Here is a 17,383-nt window from a genome sequence, read left to right on the forward strand (position 1 = left end):
TTAAGGAAATGAGCTTCATCAGACTGACCGTGGAAGGAAGCAACCTCTGCTAGAAAAAAAAAGGAAAAAGAACCAAATCCAATGAAGGATAAACCAAAGACAGATTCAGAGCTCCTGCGGGAGGATAAACCAAAGACAGATCCGGCTCCTTACCCGGGGAGTCGGCGGCGGGCTCCCAGCGGTACTGTGGGGTGGAGTACAGGTCGGCCTTGGCGGGGCCATTCTCCAGGGGAAGGCTGGGGTGGATGGTGTGGTAATCCACAGGGTTGCCATTCACAGTCACCAACAGGCCCTGCCGGGGAGGCGGGGCAAAAGCAGTTGTGACGGCAGCTCTGGTTCCCAGTGCGGACCTGCCTCCTTCCCTTCTGGTAGGTGGGCACACGGGATGGTGCAGAGCCGATGGGGGGCCGAGCACTGTCGGCAGTGATGCCCACTAGCAAGACAGTCTTGCTCACCCCCTCCAAACCTACATCCCACAGAGCCATCACAGGACAAGGTAAACCTGACCTTGCCCACCTCTGCTGCACCCCAGGCCGTGCCCCCCTCTCCATCCTCGCTATGAAGTGTGAAGCCTGGAAAGGCTGCTGAGGCTTCAGGACCTGCTCTTCTTGTCTCCTCTCCAGCCTCAGCTCACGGCCCCTCCCCCCAGCCATCCTCCAGCTACAGGAACTCCAGACTCGCCTGGGTCCCGGCCTGCAGCCCGAGCACTGCCCGGGCCCCCCTGCCTGCCCCACACCCTGCGCGGCTCCCAGGACTTAGCAAATTCTCAGGTTAGACAGCAACCCCACAGGTCTCTACCTGATGCTGCAGCTTGCAATTCCCATGTTGCAGCACTCTGTACACTAAATACAATTTCCTGCTTTTTTTCTCTCTTTAGCTTTACAATTTTTCATTTATGCATATACATATAAACATATACACACACACATACATGTGTGTGTCCATGGACATGCAAGACTTCTTATTCAAATCATGGAACAGGCAAACCCTCCACTGTGGCTTTTTAAAAGTTTAAAAACATTTTATATGTTTATACGCGAGCTCATGTTTTATGAGTCAGTGTTTTAACAGCAATAAACCAGATACAATTTCTGCAAAAAAATTATTTTAAAACGTATGGAAATTTTATAGACCATTAAAATACACTCAGAGGGGCTAATTCCATTTATGTCCCTTTTACATCACTGACATGCGCAAAAATGAGGATTCTAAAGATATACTAACATCAGATGGTTTGTAGTCATCTTGAGTCATGGATAAAAGCTGCAAAAAGCAATGCAGGACAGCACGTTAATATGTGAGCAGAAAGCATCATGATGTTTATACACAGCGATAAAGTTGTACTACACACATACCCATCCCTTCAGCTAGCTGCATGCTAGTGTGTTAAAAGTGCCATGCAAAATACAAAGGCATGAATAACGCAGCTGGAGGGTGCTGTTTTTATAACCCTTTCCAGTTTCCGATGTTAACTTTTAATCACGACAGTCAGTAAGCACTCATTAACCACATGACTACAAAAGAGCTGATTACGTTTTTTCAAGTGTTTTGTTCTAATAGAATTAGCTGCTTGGTTTTATATTCCTAGGACCCTTTGAGACGTCTGCAGAATTCTGAAAGTATTGACTTTTCAAGAAATTGAAGTTTCATAATAAAGAAAATTTGATGTGCAGTGCGGGCTGGGATTAAGATTTGTGTATTGTCTGCAACAAAAGAGTTATGACACGATTATGCCTTTTAGTTCTATTAACGCTAGGGGTTTGGGGCTCCCCCCAGTAACAAGTAACTGCTGAGCTAAAGGTTCTCCCACTTTTTTGGGTCAGAACTCATTCACTTTCTTAAAAATCACTGAAGGTCCCAAAGAGTTTTTATTTATGCAGGTCCTATCCATCAGTATCTATTGTGCTAGAAATTAAAATGGAGGCATTAAAGCTATTCACTTGTTAATTCATTAAAAATTGGAAAAAAACTTGTTCACATAAATAATTTTATTCAAATAGCTGTATTTTTAAAAAATAATGAAAAGAGTGTTGTTGTTTTACACTTTTGAGTATCTTTAATGTCTGGGTTCTCATGTCTGTTTGCACATTCAATCTGCTGTGATGTACTGTTTTGGTTGAAGTAGTTAAAGGAACTCTGGCTTCACCCAGCGATGCAGTTGGAAAAGAAAGAAGTATCTCAGGAGTCCATCCAGACTGTGGATCCTCTCCTTGGACCCTCTCCCAAACTCAAGATGGGGAAGTAACCGAAGGTGAGCTGTGTGTGGAATCAGTAAAGCCCCTGGAGGATCCTGCACCCGGACCGGGTCCTTTACCTACACACACGTTGTGACCGCACGTGCTGGTGATGTGCTTTAGGGATTAGACAGCCCCACTGAATACTGACACGCTGTACTGCACAACATCCGAGTCTTCCAATATTCTAATTTTCACCAAAAGTTCTCATTTTGTCACTGGCAACAAATGCTGTCAGTTGTTTGCCTTGAAGCGATGGACCACTCCATTCACTTTCCAGTAACTGCTGAATGTCCATACCTGAGCCACCCCAAACTGTCTGTCAGCTGTTCTTGCACGTCGACCTGGGCGGCTCACCTGCCAAGTGCTTCTCCTCCTCGAGGGGTCAGCACTTCAGGGGGACCTCCCCTTGTGTCACTCAGAATATTAAAAAGGTATGTGCCTCAAGGTTGAGATTTCAGAAAAGCAATGACTGTTCCTGGTTCATCAAGAATATTCTTAAGTGGAACTGGCCTTTCTGCTTTGTTTTCCAAGGACACGACCACGGCTGTGGGGGTTCGTGCTGCTGCCTTGGTTGGTGCTTTTGTACCATCAGAGCAATTGTCAACATAGTCCAAAGGCGAATGTCTTAAGTATTATTACAAAAATAGTTTCGAGCCTGTGGATCCTGGCAAGGGTCCCAGGAATCCCCAGGGATGGCCCACAGACCTCATTTTGGAAACTGCTGTGCTGTCTCTCTGGCTTAGTGACATGGCAGGACAGTCTGACACGTGTGATGGGAGGAAAGGGCCCCCGGAAACCCCAGAGGTCTCCGGGCACCACGTCTGTTCCACGTGGCTGCCAGCTCCCTGAGAAGTTCATTCATTGTTTCCCTCTCTCTCAGTCCATGACAGTCAGGCATCAACTAGGACCACGTGTCTTAGAGAAACTCTTCCACCAAGTCAATCAGAGAATCTGCTCCTCGATTCCCAAATGTGCTGGGAAGCAAAGTGCTGACCCCGTCTGAGAATTGTATCTGTCCTCACCACATTGCAAACGGACCATTTTAACAAGTCAGTGGCTGGGTTGTGTTGAAAATAGTGAACAAATGGTGAAAAGATGAAGAATCACACAGCTGCGCTCCCGTCCCTGGCATCCACACTGCGGCCCCGACACAGCGAGAGGCTGGGGCTCTTCACGTCCACACAGACTGGCCGGTGTCCCGAAGGCCGTGTGAGCAGTCATCGTCACTGCAGCAGCCACCCCGACACAGGGAATTACTCTCTGCAGTGCATCCCACCACCCAAGCTGTTACCGCCCAGGGCCAAGGGGTCTCTTTGTTGTTTTTTGTTTGTTTTAAATACAAAAATTTTTTTTTAAAATTAAGAACACTCTCTTTCTAGGGTTAAGAGACTTCAGGGAGAAGCACTGAACTATAAAAGTCTGGGTCTGATGGAGCCTGGGGTTTCCTTTCGAAGCACTGGGTTCCCTTCTCTGAACAGATGTTGGGCACTAAGACTTCCTCATCAAACTGCTCCCGTAAACTGAGCAATCTGGGTTTGCAGGTGGACTCACATGACCTGAATTCAGCAATATAATAAAAAGCAGCAAAATAAACGAGAAACCCCTTTCCTTGCGGCTTACTTTTCTCTCATCCGTGGGGTAGTGGGTCGCGTACCACAGGCTCCGCCTCCTCTCGGCTGTGACGGGGACGGGGCTGCAGGCCAGGGCTCTGTCCTCTTCCTTGGTCCTCTCTTCCTGCACCTGAGACACAGAATAACCCACAGGACAGCCCTGCTCCCCGGAGCAGCCCCTCAGCGACCTGGGCGACCAGACACAGCTGCCCATCTCTACCCCCATGTGATGATTTTGTAAAGTAACGCATACACTACATGGGCTTTTATCCAGACACTTTCAAAGATGGCCAAAATGCCACCCTGTAAACGCGAAGCACAGCAGTATCGCTTGTTCCTGTTCCCTGCTAAGCCCCATGAAATACAGGAACAGGCGCTCACGTTACGTCACCGAGCCTCCTGTGTGTATTCTAACCTGCAGGAGGAAGGGGCTGGGCTGGGTTCACAAAAGTCACACCTGACTGTGGAACTCAGCCACGGGAATCTTTAATGAAGAAGACATTTACTAAAAGCAGAGTCATCTAGAGCTTACACTCAATATTAAGCAAAAAGAGAGTTGATGCATAACACAGCTGCCTTGCCTAATGGGACCTTGGCCTGAATCAGACAACTGGTCCAGGAGAGTTGATAGAGAGAAAAAAAGGATCAGAACGCACTTGGTGGTTGAGGATGGTTCCCAACAAAGATGTCCCGTAAAAGGGCACTAACACATGTTGATATGGGGGCAGAGGGAGGGCACATAGTGCCACTGCCCAATTCCCGGGGCCCAGTGCACACAGAGCACCCACGGGGAGCACCAGATGCCCCGGGGAGCCCGTGTGTTACATTCACCTCCAGACACCTGCTTCTCTCTCTCTTTCTCAAACATATACCGTAGACTTTTACCACAGAACTCATGTTTTCCATGAAATGTGCCAGGCCACCTGGAGCCATGATAGAACCAGGCACCTGCCCTCCATCAGCACCTCAGTGAGAAAGTCCCGTGTCCCAGCCCCACTTAAAATACAGACCCTGAGGGTCGATGCTGTTGTGGATTAGGCCCTGTTCTCCACACACCCCCGCAGACGCTGTGGTTTGTGACCTGCTGTGAACTGTGTGGCCTGGAATGTGGACTGTCCACCCCAGAGGGCCCGTGGCTAAGGAGGCCAAGCGTCTCCTGGGCCTGAGGGGCTGTAACAGCCCAGCAGCACCTGTGCACAAGCTCCTGCCTGACACACCACGGAGAAAGCCAAGGGCACCTGGAACTCTTGTGAACCCGAAGGCCTTAAAGTCATTTCCATCGTTGGTTAAGACATTGTTCAGAGATGGTTTCCGTGAGATAGTTTAATCTCTTTTGCACAGTTTTATGTGTGCACACACACATACCCACATCTGTGTGTTTGTGGCGGAAGTGAACACAGCACCACTTTAAGGGGTTTTACTGGCACACTCATATCTTAGAAGAGACTTGGAGGAAAAGGTAACAGAAGGTAATTGGGCTTCTCCAGGAGCCCTTAGAGCGTTCTGTCACCACGTCACTGCCATCACTGGCTCCAAGGGAGAGGTGAGTCATGAGGCCCCTGCAAACAAGCACGCCTGTGTGGTCCTCCCACAGGAGGGAGGTGGGCAAACCCCCTTCCTGCAGGAGGCACTCCCGCTGGGATGGATGGAACACACCTCTCAGGGTTTCACTGTGCCGACTTGGGCCTGCTCACATCTTTGGGGGCTGCTTTTCCTCTTGTACAATGTATAGTCCCCCAGAGCGGGGCCTCACGCCTGGGGCCCCCTCACACCGACGCTCTACCCCCAGCCCCAGGCCAGTGTCTGAGACGCTAGCTCTTGATAAACACTGGTTGCCTAGCCAGCTGACCGCGTGGATGGAGCCTGGATGAGCAGACAAAGAGGGGAGGTGGGCGGGGCACCAGGGCCCCCGACCTGGAGGGACTGCATCACAGGCGCCAGGCTGGTGTCTAATGTGAGCTCTGCTTCCCAGCACGTGGCCATGAGGTGAAACGTGGCAGCCCCGTCTACACCACCTGCCTCCCTGTGTGCGGATCAGCTGCCTTACAGCTGAGCTTCTCAGGGTCATTTAGGGGAAGCAAAAGCAGACTGGAGTTTCCTATCACAGAAAGGGGAAAGAGAGAGGCCACAAGCCACCCTGGTCCTGTTCCCAAAGTGCCACATGCTACTAATAATCCCATAGGGAACAGCCCAGTCCTCAGCCCTGCCCCGTGGTGGGGCCCCCGGGGCTTATGGTACCACCGAGAGCGAGGGCATCCCCACGGCACCATCGGAGGTTGGAGGTCTGAGAAGATTTAGGAAACTCCAGTCGCCGTGGTAACAGGGTGTGTCGTCATACAGACCCTAGCTTTGTCGGCAAATGTAGGCTTGAATCCGATATTTACTGTTTGGTAAATGTGTGATTTACCTCTCGAACCTCATTTTCCTCATCTCTAAGATGGGTACAATACCTATTCTTGAGAGTTATGCAGGGGATTGAATGAGATAATGTATGTAAACAACCTAGCACGTGGCCTGGCATTTAGTAAGTGCTCAATTAAAATGACGCTTCCACTCCCCTCACCACGGACCGTCTGAGTAGCCAGGGGTGATGCTAACATAGGGAAGCTGGTCTTTGTCCTGATAGTATCTGTATTCAGTTAGAACTCTTGGCAGAAGCAAAATACTATAATAAGAACACTATAGTTATTTTGGCATATAGTACTAATTAGCCAGCAGTTGATAGGAATGAACACTTTCCCCTGGAGTTTCCAGGCTACTTTGCAGGCAAGACCATGAAAACCTTTGATCCTTACAAGGGGCTCCTGTAGCCAGATTCGGATTAGCGTGGCCAGCGTGTAGTACATCACCAGCAGGACGATGGGGTTGGCATGGTGGTACCATGACAGCTCTGGGTTTGCTATGATCTTCCACGTGCTGGAACAGTCTGTTTGAATGACTGATTTGATACCAAACAACCTGTTTCAAAGCAAAGAAAAATATTAAACAGATGCAACAAAGATCTGGGTCCAGTCAACAGAACACAAACAGCTGGTTTTAACACGTTCATGAGCTAGTCCTAGGTGGATCCGTCCCACTCGAAATACTTCATGACTCTTCTGTATATATAACTACATCTTTAAGTAGTATCTGTGTGTATATATATAAAATATACACATAATATATGCATCCTAAAATCATACACTTGTGTGTTAGTGTGTGTATAAAATTCATGCCAGCATTACCCAGATGGTTTTTACCCTGGTTCACAAATCTAGCTAATGCTAAATCCTTGCACACCTATTAGAAATGTATGTTCGAATTGTCACTCAGCCCTATTAAAACCCTGCACTACTGAAGTGTCAGGTATGTAGTAACATGTTACTAAGTCCAGCTAAATGAGCACATACTTTGTTTTTGGTGGGATCTAGCACTAGCTATTCAGTTAGTGTTGATATTATTGGGCAAGTATTAAAATTGGACACGGTTCTATGATTCAGCCATAAAAGCCAGATATTGTATACTAGAGTTTCTGTAAGACATATTTCTGTCGAATTTTATTTATGGGCAATTTGATTTTTTTCACAGCCTTAAAATTATATCGTGAGGGCTTCCCTGGTGGCGCAGTGGTTGAGAGTCCGCCTGCCGGTGCAGGGGACACGGGTTCGTCCCGGTCCGGGAGGATCCCACATGCCGCGGAGCGTCTGGGCCCGTGAGCCATGGCCGCTGAGCCTGCGCGTCCAGAGCCTGTGCTCCGCAACGGGAGAGGCCACAACAGTGAGAGGCCCGCGTACCGCAAAAAAAAAAAAAAAAAAAAAAAAAAAAATATATATATATATGTATATATATATATCGTTAATTGTTAAATTCTGAAATAGGTTTTTTAAATGTTGATTTCTACTATGTAATCAGATACGTTCTGATTATATAATAGGGAATTGTGTAAATATGATTCATTCAGAAATTCATTTTATGTGAATTTTTTCTTAGAAGTGACTCTACAAAGTGAAAGATATGTTTACACGTTAAGTGAGTCTTACATCTTTCTATTGTACGTAGCTTTTACATGCAAACTTCCTTTAACTTTTACATCCCATTCTTTACTGTTACAAGGTTTTCCAGGACTATGAGCTCTCCACTTGTAAAACCTCTCAGAGCTACTGCTGTTATTATCACGAGGCCAGGGCAGTATTAGTGAACTGCTGAGCACAGATTTTACAGAAAGCTACATAGAAAGTAACTTTCTTTGATTTTATCAGAAAAGAGTTAGACTAGAACTTGCTCTTATCATAGATCTTTTCTCCCAGGTCCAGGCAGATTTTTTTCTGTAGTTAGCATTACAGAGAAAAATTTCCTGATAACAAAAGAGTTATGCCCCACTTAGAACGATGGAACATTCCAAAAATCGTTTTGCAGTCCTCCATTAAAATGCAAATTTCTTGTATGAAGTACACAGAACTGAAAGCTTTTAGATTTAGGATTAGACAAACTGGACAGTCTTTGGATTAACCTAAGTGACAGATTTCAGCTACTAAATCCTCTGTCTTCTCACCCCACATCTGGTACCTACGATAGAAATAACCTCACCATTCGTCAGTTTAAAAATACCTGTTTTCCCCATCAGAATGTTAGTGGTAATTTCCACACTTATTTGCACACTGAATTATGTGTCTCTTAAAAAAAACCCTGTATTACATCAACACCACACCTTCCTGTTGATAGTACAGCTCATTCCAACTGAGCAATCAGGCTTACGTGTTGTACCAGCAGTGTATAGACTAACAAACAAGGGTAGAAGCTATAGCGTGTAAGACTGTTTTGCCCTGTAAGGAAGTTTTTCTAACAGGGCTATGCAAATATTGTCAGACCTAACATCTCTCTCTCTCTCTTTAAAGAGTCTGGATACTATAGAGAGAATTCCTATACCAGATAGGAAGTCTGTACATCCTCTCTGGCACTACGATTCTAGGATGCCAGGCAATATCCAACTATTACTTCGTTTCCTTATCTTCTTATTGCAGACCTCCTGTGATCCAGGACTGAGTCTCGATATTGACAACACACAGAGAAGTGGTATCACAGCCCTCGCCCTCCAGGACTCACTCTCACTCTAAAGGTAATGCTGTGATGTGTGAGTCTGGTGAGAGTAGGGTGTTCCAGAGACCCTTTCTGTCTGTGGGTGTCTGGGACGCGTGATGGGCGGGGTCGTCAGAAGAATGCTGGACGTCCGGACAGTCCAAAAAGGGTAGATAAGTAGGTGAGAGAAAAGAGAAATCCTGAGAGCTGCTGGGCTGGGGTGCGGGGGGAGTCAGGGAGTGGCCATGGTGACAGCAAAATCTATTTCATTATTGACGCATCATCGGATATTTATAGACTTCCTTCTATGATGATTCCCACTAACCATTAGTGTCTTCACAGTGGTCCTGGTCCAAACTGATTGAATAAAGATATCTACATTGTTAAAATGTATCCATCGTTAAAAGAACTTAAAAACGACTATCTTAAATCTCTCCATAGAAATGTCTCTTTGCCTGAGAAGTTACAGGGACACGACTATGGAGAAATGCATTCCATTTATTGCTTATTTACAGGGAGAAAGATAACGATCTTCTCTTCTATGCATTTGGAAGATCCCTTTAGCCCAGTTCTAGCGGTGACGGACACAGATGCACGTGGAGGGCGGCTCACCGTCTCTGGACCTTCAGTTCCTTACGGAACCTAACAGGAGAGGGGGTGGGGACGGGTGCAAGCATGTGGACGAATCTTAAGACCTCACACCTCTTCCACTTCTCAGAGGACGGCTGGAGACAGGTCCCGAGTCATGGTCCACTCCCAGCAGAGACCCATTGGAGCCGGCACGTGCTCCTGCGTGGGCGCCCGGCCTGTGCTCGGCTCTCTATCTCATGACCAGCATCCTTGTCCACAGGGCAGCTCTCCATATCTCCTCCTGGACAATGGCAATCCGAATGATGGTCTCCATTTCTCCCTCCTCCGCGTTGGGACCGTCGCCAGAGTTACCGTCAGAGCGCTCGGGTTCAGCACGTCACTTTCGTCTCCTTCTTTCCTGTCCTCCACCACCTGGAGAATAACCCCATGGCCCAGCTGAGTGTCCCCTGGCCTCCTCTCCCTGATCCCAGACACCACGACTTGAGCCTCACTGGACCATTTGGGATTTGCCATAAAATCTCAGGCCCTTTGGTTTTGCTATTTATTGATTTGTCTGGTTCTTTGAGGTAGCTGTGACTCTTCCGAGGTCACAGATGAGGGGGGTAGGACCCCGGGAACCCTGCCGATTCCTTGGTAACGCAAATCCAGTCCAGCAGGCCAGGCATGGCTGCACAGAGTAGGCTGTCTCACAGGACAACCACACTCCATAATACAGGCGTATCAGTGGGTCCCTTCTAGGTACCCCAACCATCCAGTACTGCAGGGGTCACCAGGATACCAGCAGTCCAGGAAGGTGGGATTGGATTACAGCCAGGACTACAGTCGGGGCCCTGATGTTGATTATGACAACTAGGTACGGCCGCAGGCACCAGCTCTTCATCCTCTCTGAGTCCAGGTTTTCTTTACTGTCAATGTCAACTGAGAGTCTAAACCTGACCCCTCTGTTAATACTCCCTACGTTGTTGTTGGGCATTCTCGACAGCATCAAGGCCTGGCTCCCTTGCCACCATCTCCAGGAAGCCTCCTACGATTTTTCCTGATTGAAATCAATTTATCCTGCGCCGTGCATCCACAGCAATCGTTATCTGTAGTCATAGTTTTTATTCTATAACGTTCATGTGCTTGTTTCTCTGTCCAGTTTGATTCTAATTTCTTCAAAAAAAGGACTTGGGTCCTGTCATCTTGCCTTGATGGCCATGCCTAGTATAGAGCAGGCTTTAAAGGGGTGAGCTTATTTAATTGAATTAAAAACACTAGGATAAAGTTATACCACGAAGTGAGAGCAGATGTCTGCAGTCCGAGCAGGAACAGAGACTAAAGGGTGGCCAAGTTCTTGCTTTTGAAGAAGAAAAAGAATGGATGGGAAGACATTGTCCATAAAGAACCCCAACATCCATGATTTCAGTGTGCTCGGTCTGGGAAATAAGAACACAGAATAAGAGCAGAACAAGGCACCAGAGAACACTGTAACTTACTGAAGTCTGCTTGGGCCCTGTATTACAGAGAGTTATTTCTGTTCTGTACGGGCCGCCAGAAAGAATCTCGAACTTTACCTTCACGATGGAGCAATCAATACATGTATATGGTTAAGGAAAAACACTTTTTTTTTTTTTTTGGCCGTGCTGCTCAGCATGCAGGATCCCAGTTTCCTGACCAGGGCTTGAACCCGCGTCCCCTGCAGTGGAAGCGTGGAGTCTTAACCGCTGGGTCGCCAGGGAAGTCCCCAGAAAAAAAACTTTTCTAAAAAACCTGAGAGTCCAGGTTTATAATTAGGAAGCAATAAAATATTTAAACATCAAATAGGCACAAAATATGGAGCAGCCTGAATGATTCCTTCAAGATCCTACAACTGCACTTCACTCCGAAGCTTTTTGATAAAGGTGGGCACCGCAGCTACAGGAAGGGTCTCTCGTCACATCACTTCCACTCCTCCTCTGGCAGGGAGCACTTGCTTTGCGATTTTTCTCTCCTTCCAAAGCACTCCTAACATTTGACAGCACGTGGTGGCTATGACTTGGTTGCGTATTCGTTTCCACTTGCACATGTTGGCAGATTCACAAAACCTCCACTTGTTTTCAGGTTCACTCCAGACCACATCTGCTCAGTCTCCGGTAATACAGAAACCCAGCCATTCGCAAGAAATACATAATACTGAAAATAACACCCCACTTTAAAACATTTAATTGTGGTAAAATCCACATAACACAAAGTTTACGTCTTACATTTTTAAGTGTACAGTGAAGGGGTACTAACTACATTAACATTGCTGTACAACCAATCCCCAAACTTGTCATCTTGCAAAACTAAAACTCGTCCCCATTAAACACTAAACCCTCACCCCTCTCTCTCCCTCAGCTCGAGGCCACCACCATCCTACTTTATGTCTCCATAAAGACGATTACTCTGCATACCTTATAGACTATAAGTGGAATCACACAGTATTTGTTCTTTAGTGACCGGTTTATTTCATACAGCATAATGTCCTCAAGGTTCATCCACATGGTAGCAGGTATCAGAATGTCGTTCCTTTTTAAGGCTGAATAATATTCCATTGTATGGATGGACCATATTTTGTTTATCCATTTCTCCAAGGATGGAGACTTTCACCTTTTGGCGATTATCAATAATGTTGCCATGAACATGGATGCACAAATACCTTTTCAAGACCCCACTTTCAATATTTTTGGCCATATACCCACATACCCTGTGTTCGTCTGAGAACGTCTTTATTTGACCTTTATTTCTTCCACCTATACCCTTGGATATAAAATTATACCTTGATTTTTTTTCTCTTTCTTTCAGCAGAACCTGAAAGATGTTGTCCTCTTGTCTTTCGACTGGCATCATTTCTGGTGAGCAGTCTGTGATAATTCTTATTCTCATTCCCTTGAACATAAGGTACTTTTTATTGTGACGCTTTTACTATTTTTCTCTATCACTGTTATTCAGAATTTAATTATACTGTGACTTGGTGTGGTTTTCTTTGTTGTTTGTTCAGATTGAATTTCTTGGATCTATGGGTTTATATTTTTCATCAAATTAGGGAAACATTTGGCCATTATTCCTTAAAATATTTTTTTGTATTCACACATTTCTAAGACTCCAATTACACTTACGTTAAACCTTTTGAAATTGTCCTACAGGTCACTGTGGTTCTGTTTATTATTATTATTTTTCAATCTCCTTTCTCTCTGTGCTTCAATTTGGATACCTTCTAAGACCCTATATTTAAGTTCACTGGTCTTTTCTTCTGTGGTGTCTAATTTGCTCTTAAGCCCATTTAGTGAATTTTAAATTTCAATTACAGTATTTTTTTCCCCACTGCTCTCACTTCCATCTGTTCTTTTGGTCCATCAATTCTTTTTAATAGATTCTGTTTTTGTCTTCATGATGTTTGTATTCTTTAATCTTGAAAATAATTAAAAGGGCAGGACAGGAATAAAGACGCAGGTGTAGAGATGGACTTGAGGACACGGGGAGGGGGAAGGGTAAGCTGGGACGAAGTGAGAGAGTGGCATGGACATATATACACTACCAAACGTAAAATAGATAGCTAGTGGGAAGCAGCTGCACACCACAGGGAAATCAGCTTGGTGCTTTGTGGCCACCTAGAGGGGTGGGATAGGGAAGGAGGGAGGGAGGCAGAAGAGGGAGGAGATATGGGGATATATGTATACATACAGCTGATTCACTTTGTTATACAGCAGAAACTAACACAACATTGTAAAGCAATTATACTCCAATAAAGATGTTAAAAAAAAAGAGCTGCTTCAAAGAGTCTGTCAATTTTCATTGATTGATTTTTTTCTTGTTTTGCATATGTCTAATAATTTTCAACTGGATGCTGGACATTGTAATTTTCACATTAAGTGTCTAGATTGTGATGTTCTCCTTTAAAGGGTGTTGAATTTTGTTCTGACAGGCAGGTAAGTTACCTGGAGATCAGCTTCATCCTAGCAGGCTTGTTTTTCAGTTTCATTATGGCAAATCTATGTGGCTGATGACAAGACAGAGGTAAGGAGGCATATGATATAATGCACATAAAGCAATACCACAGAATTCGGCACGTAACAGCTGCTCAATAAATTCTGGCTTCTACGACTACTGTTGTTATTACTATGAAGTATGACATGAATGTGGTTTATGTCAGAGTCACAGCTTTTTAATTAATACTATATTGTTATTGCTGGCAAAGAAGAGTGAATAATGTCCTTCTTAAGATGGAGTAGAAGCACAGTCCCCCCCAGGGAACGAAGCTCTTCCAGGGTGGGAATATTTGGCACAGGTTGGGAGAGTCTGGGTGAGTGGCAGGGAGGGTGTGCAAAATGTACAACATTGTGTTATTAATATTAGGTTATTCACCAAGAAAAATCTCTTTCCTTCATCCTGGTAATGGGATCAAAGGAAAGAGAAGAAGGCCACTGAGGATACTGACAATAGTAGACTGGTTTCTGCAAAACATAGGTTCTTCTGTTGTCTCATACATGTGCACTCTTACACACCCACAATCTGTATGTCTCTTGTATTAAACCGAGAAATATGCTTTGCAAAGAATGGCCCACAATTACTTTCTAAGTCAAGGAGAATGTGAATGAGGTGAGCTGCAGTCTTGTTCTGGACGTAGTGGGACACAGACTTGATGCTTCTGGTGGGTTTCATTTCAACAGCCTTCACTGTCTTTGCTCTTATGACTTTTCAAGTCTAGAACGGGGAGAGTCTGTGGATTCAGTGATCCTCAAGGAGAAAAAGAAGTCCCCTCAAAGCGGGCAAAACAGAAACTCCTGGGGTCACCTTTTCAACTGCACCCACCTTGTCTGCTCTCATCCTCCACCCCCACCTTCTGATACCTCTGCCCGCAGAATGCCCCAGCATTACGGGGTCAAGGTGGCAGAGCTGGTGTGTGTGGGGGACCATCCTTGAGAACGTTGGGCCAGCAAGACAGCTCGAGAGCCGCCAGCAGAGGGAGTCAGAATCTCCTCCTGATCCAAAACTCCACGGTGCAGTGAGTACCAGGAAAGGCCAAAAATCTAACTGCTGGCAGGGGGCAAAACAGAATCAGTTTTACACATGAATAAAAGCAAGGACAAGTTGTGTAAAAGGCAAGGCCAGTCAGATGTCCGCAGAAAGGGAGGTCTGTGTTTCCAGCCCTTTTAAGGAATTTCCTCAACTTTAGACAAATGTCTTCGCTGGAAGGAGACTGAATCTACCTCTAAGTGACCCTCCCAGCAAGATGCTCTCTGGTCCATACGGCGTCCCATCTGGGTGAGGACAGACCGCTTTTACACATGAGTTCTTGCTACTCTGGCCTCCAACCCCCTTTCCCCCTGCATTGCATCATATGAAAAACACAGCCAATGTTTAACGTCTTTTTTCATTAGTTTCTTACTTATACTTTAAACACGTTTCCATGCCAAACTCATAGACACTTTTGAGAAATTGGAATCTGACCATTTCCGTACAACATTGTTTTTTTAAGCTTGGAAAAACTTTACATTGAGTCCCCCGGGCTCTGTGTCACGGCTTTGAAGTCCTTTTTGGCACATGTGTGTCTTAACAGTCTGCCAGTTTGCTGTAATTGGGCTTAACCCTACATGTGCAGAACGCTGCCTTCTAATAAAAGCATTCTGTCCATGGACAATTTTGCACCAGGTACAAGGTGTGCTGTCTTCAGAACAGGGATAGTTGATGGAAACATTGAGGTCATGTGGAAGGTCCCTCCCATTTCACTATTTAAGGCTCTCTACCCTTCTCTGATGTCACATCTTGAGTTCATAAGAGAACATTTATATTCTCTGAATGTTGTAGATTTATGGTCTACTTCCCGTGCCTGAACGTATTTTCACCTCTGAGAGCACTGTGAGAAATGAGTCAGAACCAGGACTCCCAGGACCAGTTGGTTATCCTGCACAGCTTCTTATGACAAAACCAAGCTCAGCCCCTAAGCCCTGCAGCCTTCCATGCTGGGAGCATAAGAAAAAAACCCAGAAAATGTGGGTACTTCTATTACCCACAACTATAACTTTCCCTAAGTAGCTATAATGTAAACACGGACTTAAATACCTCATTTTAAAGCCCTACATAGTTAATAACGAATGAAGTTACAAAAGCAGAGAGAAGGAGACCCATGCCAAGCACACAGTTCCTCCGATGAATCAGGCACTATGTTGAATGTCTTAGGCCAGCTCTGGTGGGGATCTGCTTTTGGTTCCATCATACATACAGATTTGAGGCACAAATGAATCAAAAGGTAGTTAAGTGGTGGGGCTTATGTATCCAGGTCTGCTGGCGTCAAATCACACCACCCCATTTCTCAGGTGCAGTAAGTGGTAAAATAAGAAAACCCCAACAGTATCAGGAATCCCTAAGAAAGGGGTATTAATCAGCAGAAAGCTCTACTATAGGACACGCTTATTAAATTTGTCCTTTTATGTGCTGAGTCCTGAGTCTTTTGGGCACTACAGTTAGTGCTGAGGATATGCAGGTAAATAAGATACTAACCCTGTCATCACAGAGCACCCATGCTAGCAGGAATACTACTCAAATACGGTGGAACGCTTTTAGAGAATGTGCTCTGACATGTTCACCCACAGGAAAGTGGTTGTCAAGCTTTTCCTCCTGTAGAACTGCTTTGCCTAGATGGTGGGTGCAGAGAGATGACTTGCACCACCTCTTCCTGAGCATCAAGAGCAGCAGGAGTTACCTCTGAAGGGCACAGGAGCACCTCACTGACCCCACAGGAGGGTATCTCACTCTCCAAGAGAGTAGCTGATTGTCTGCTCTTACATTTTAATTTATATGAAGGGCGCTAAAGAGAAACCTGCAAGCTAATGACCAAGGAGTTTCATGTAGTGCCAGAAAGGTCAGAGAAATAGAAGGAAAAAGACTGGATAATCCATTTATGGAGAAATGCTTGAACAGGGGAAAGCAAGAAATCTTCTGTAAGAAAAGTTGTAACTAAACTAAAGTTATCCAAGGAAGAAGCAAACATATCTAGAAAAGGAAACAATTGGCAGAAGACTAGCTAAAACCCAGATCTTCTCCCTGTAAGTCCAGGTAAAAATGTTTCTATGTTTTTCTGGAATAAAGTCCTAAGTTTCTCAGGTTCATGTCATGGGAAATGGCCACAACTTTCTACAAAGTGTCCTTGTAATGTGGTCCAACAAAAATTATAAGCTGAATGGACCATGCTTGGGAATTTTCTATTTTAGGGAAACACAAATATATTTTAATGAACATGTATCATGGAAATATAGCTGAAAGTAGTTTTAAAGAAAGACAAAGGTTATCTTTGTGAAAAAAAATCCTCTTCCATCAATAAATGTCTAATAAAAAATTGTCTATTTGCCCTAAAACAATTTTTATTTGTGTTTGCTGTCATAGAGATAAAATTAATATACAATTCACCCTTTCATGTCATACATGTTAGTGTGGATGGGGTTAAAAGGTTTAGAAGAGTGAAATACTGGCTTAGTGGTCACGTTAACCAGTTCCAAACCCAATGAATCATGGAATGGATGGTAGAACTGGTTTTTTTGTTTGTTTGTTTCTTTCTTTTTCTTTTTTTTAATTCAGGGAAGCAGTTATCAGGAAGGTGAGCACAACAATTTTTCATTAATATTATATTAACATACAAAGTAACAATAATAAGAACTTCAGATCTCTTGTCAGACAAAATGCAAGTGAGAAGACAGTGTGGCAACATCTTTCAGGTAGTGAAATAAAAGTTGTTACCCTAGAATTCTATATCCAGCAAAACTATCACCAGTAGACTTGCACTACAAAAAACAATGTGAAAAAAATTCTTTTACACAGAAGAAAAATAATAAAGATGGAAATGTGGACGTGTGGAAGAACATGAGAAATAATAATACCTGAGTAAATATGAATTTT

The 17,383-nt window shown here is 44.8% G+C and overlaps 1 protein-coding gene across 1 annotated transcript in view; it reads right to left on the reverse strand.

Moving 5' to 3' along the window:
- PIEZO2 (piezo type mechanosensitive ion channel component 2) overlaps positions 1-17,383 on the reverse strand; it is a 151,493-nt gene that overhangs the window by 101,687 nt on the left and 32,423 nt on the right. Inside the window, exons 4-7 of the mRNA XM_049698180.1 lie at positions 6,643-6,805; positions 3,858-3,977; positions 1,225-1,263; positions 154-292 (exon numbers count right to left, since the gene is read on the reverse strand). Of these exons, the coding sequence (XP_049554137.1) occupies positions 154-292; positions 1,225-1,263; positions 3,858-3,977; positions 6,643-6,805 (461 nt within the window). The remainder of the gene's footprint in view (positions 1-153; positions 293-1,224; positions 1,264-3,857; positions 3,978-6,642; positions 6,806-17,383) is intronic.

Source organism: Orcinus orca, chromosome 15 (genome assembly GCF_937001465.1).
Source record: "Orcinus orca chromosome 15, mOrcOrc1.1, whole genome shotgun sequence".
In the NCBI taxonomy this organism is placed as follows: Eukaryota; Metazoa; Chordata; class Mammalia; order Artiodactyla; family Delphinidae; genus Orcinus; species Orcinus orca.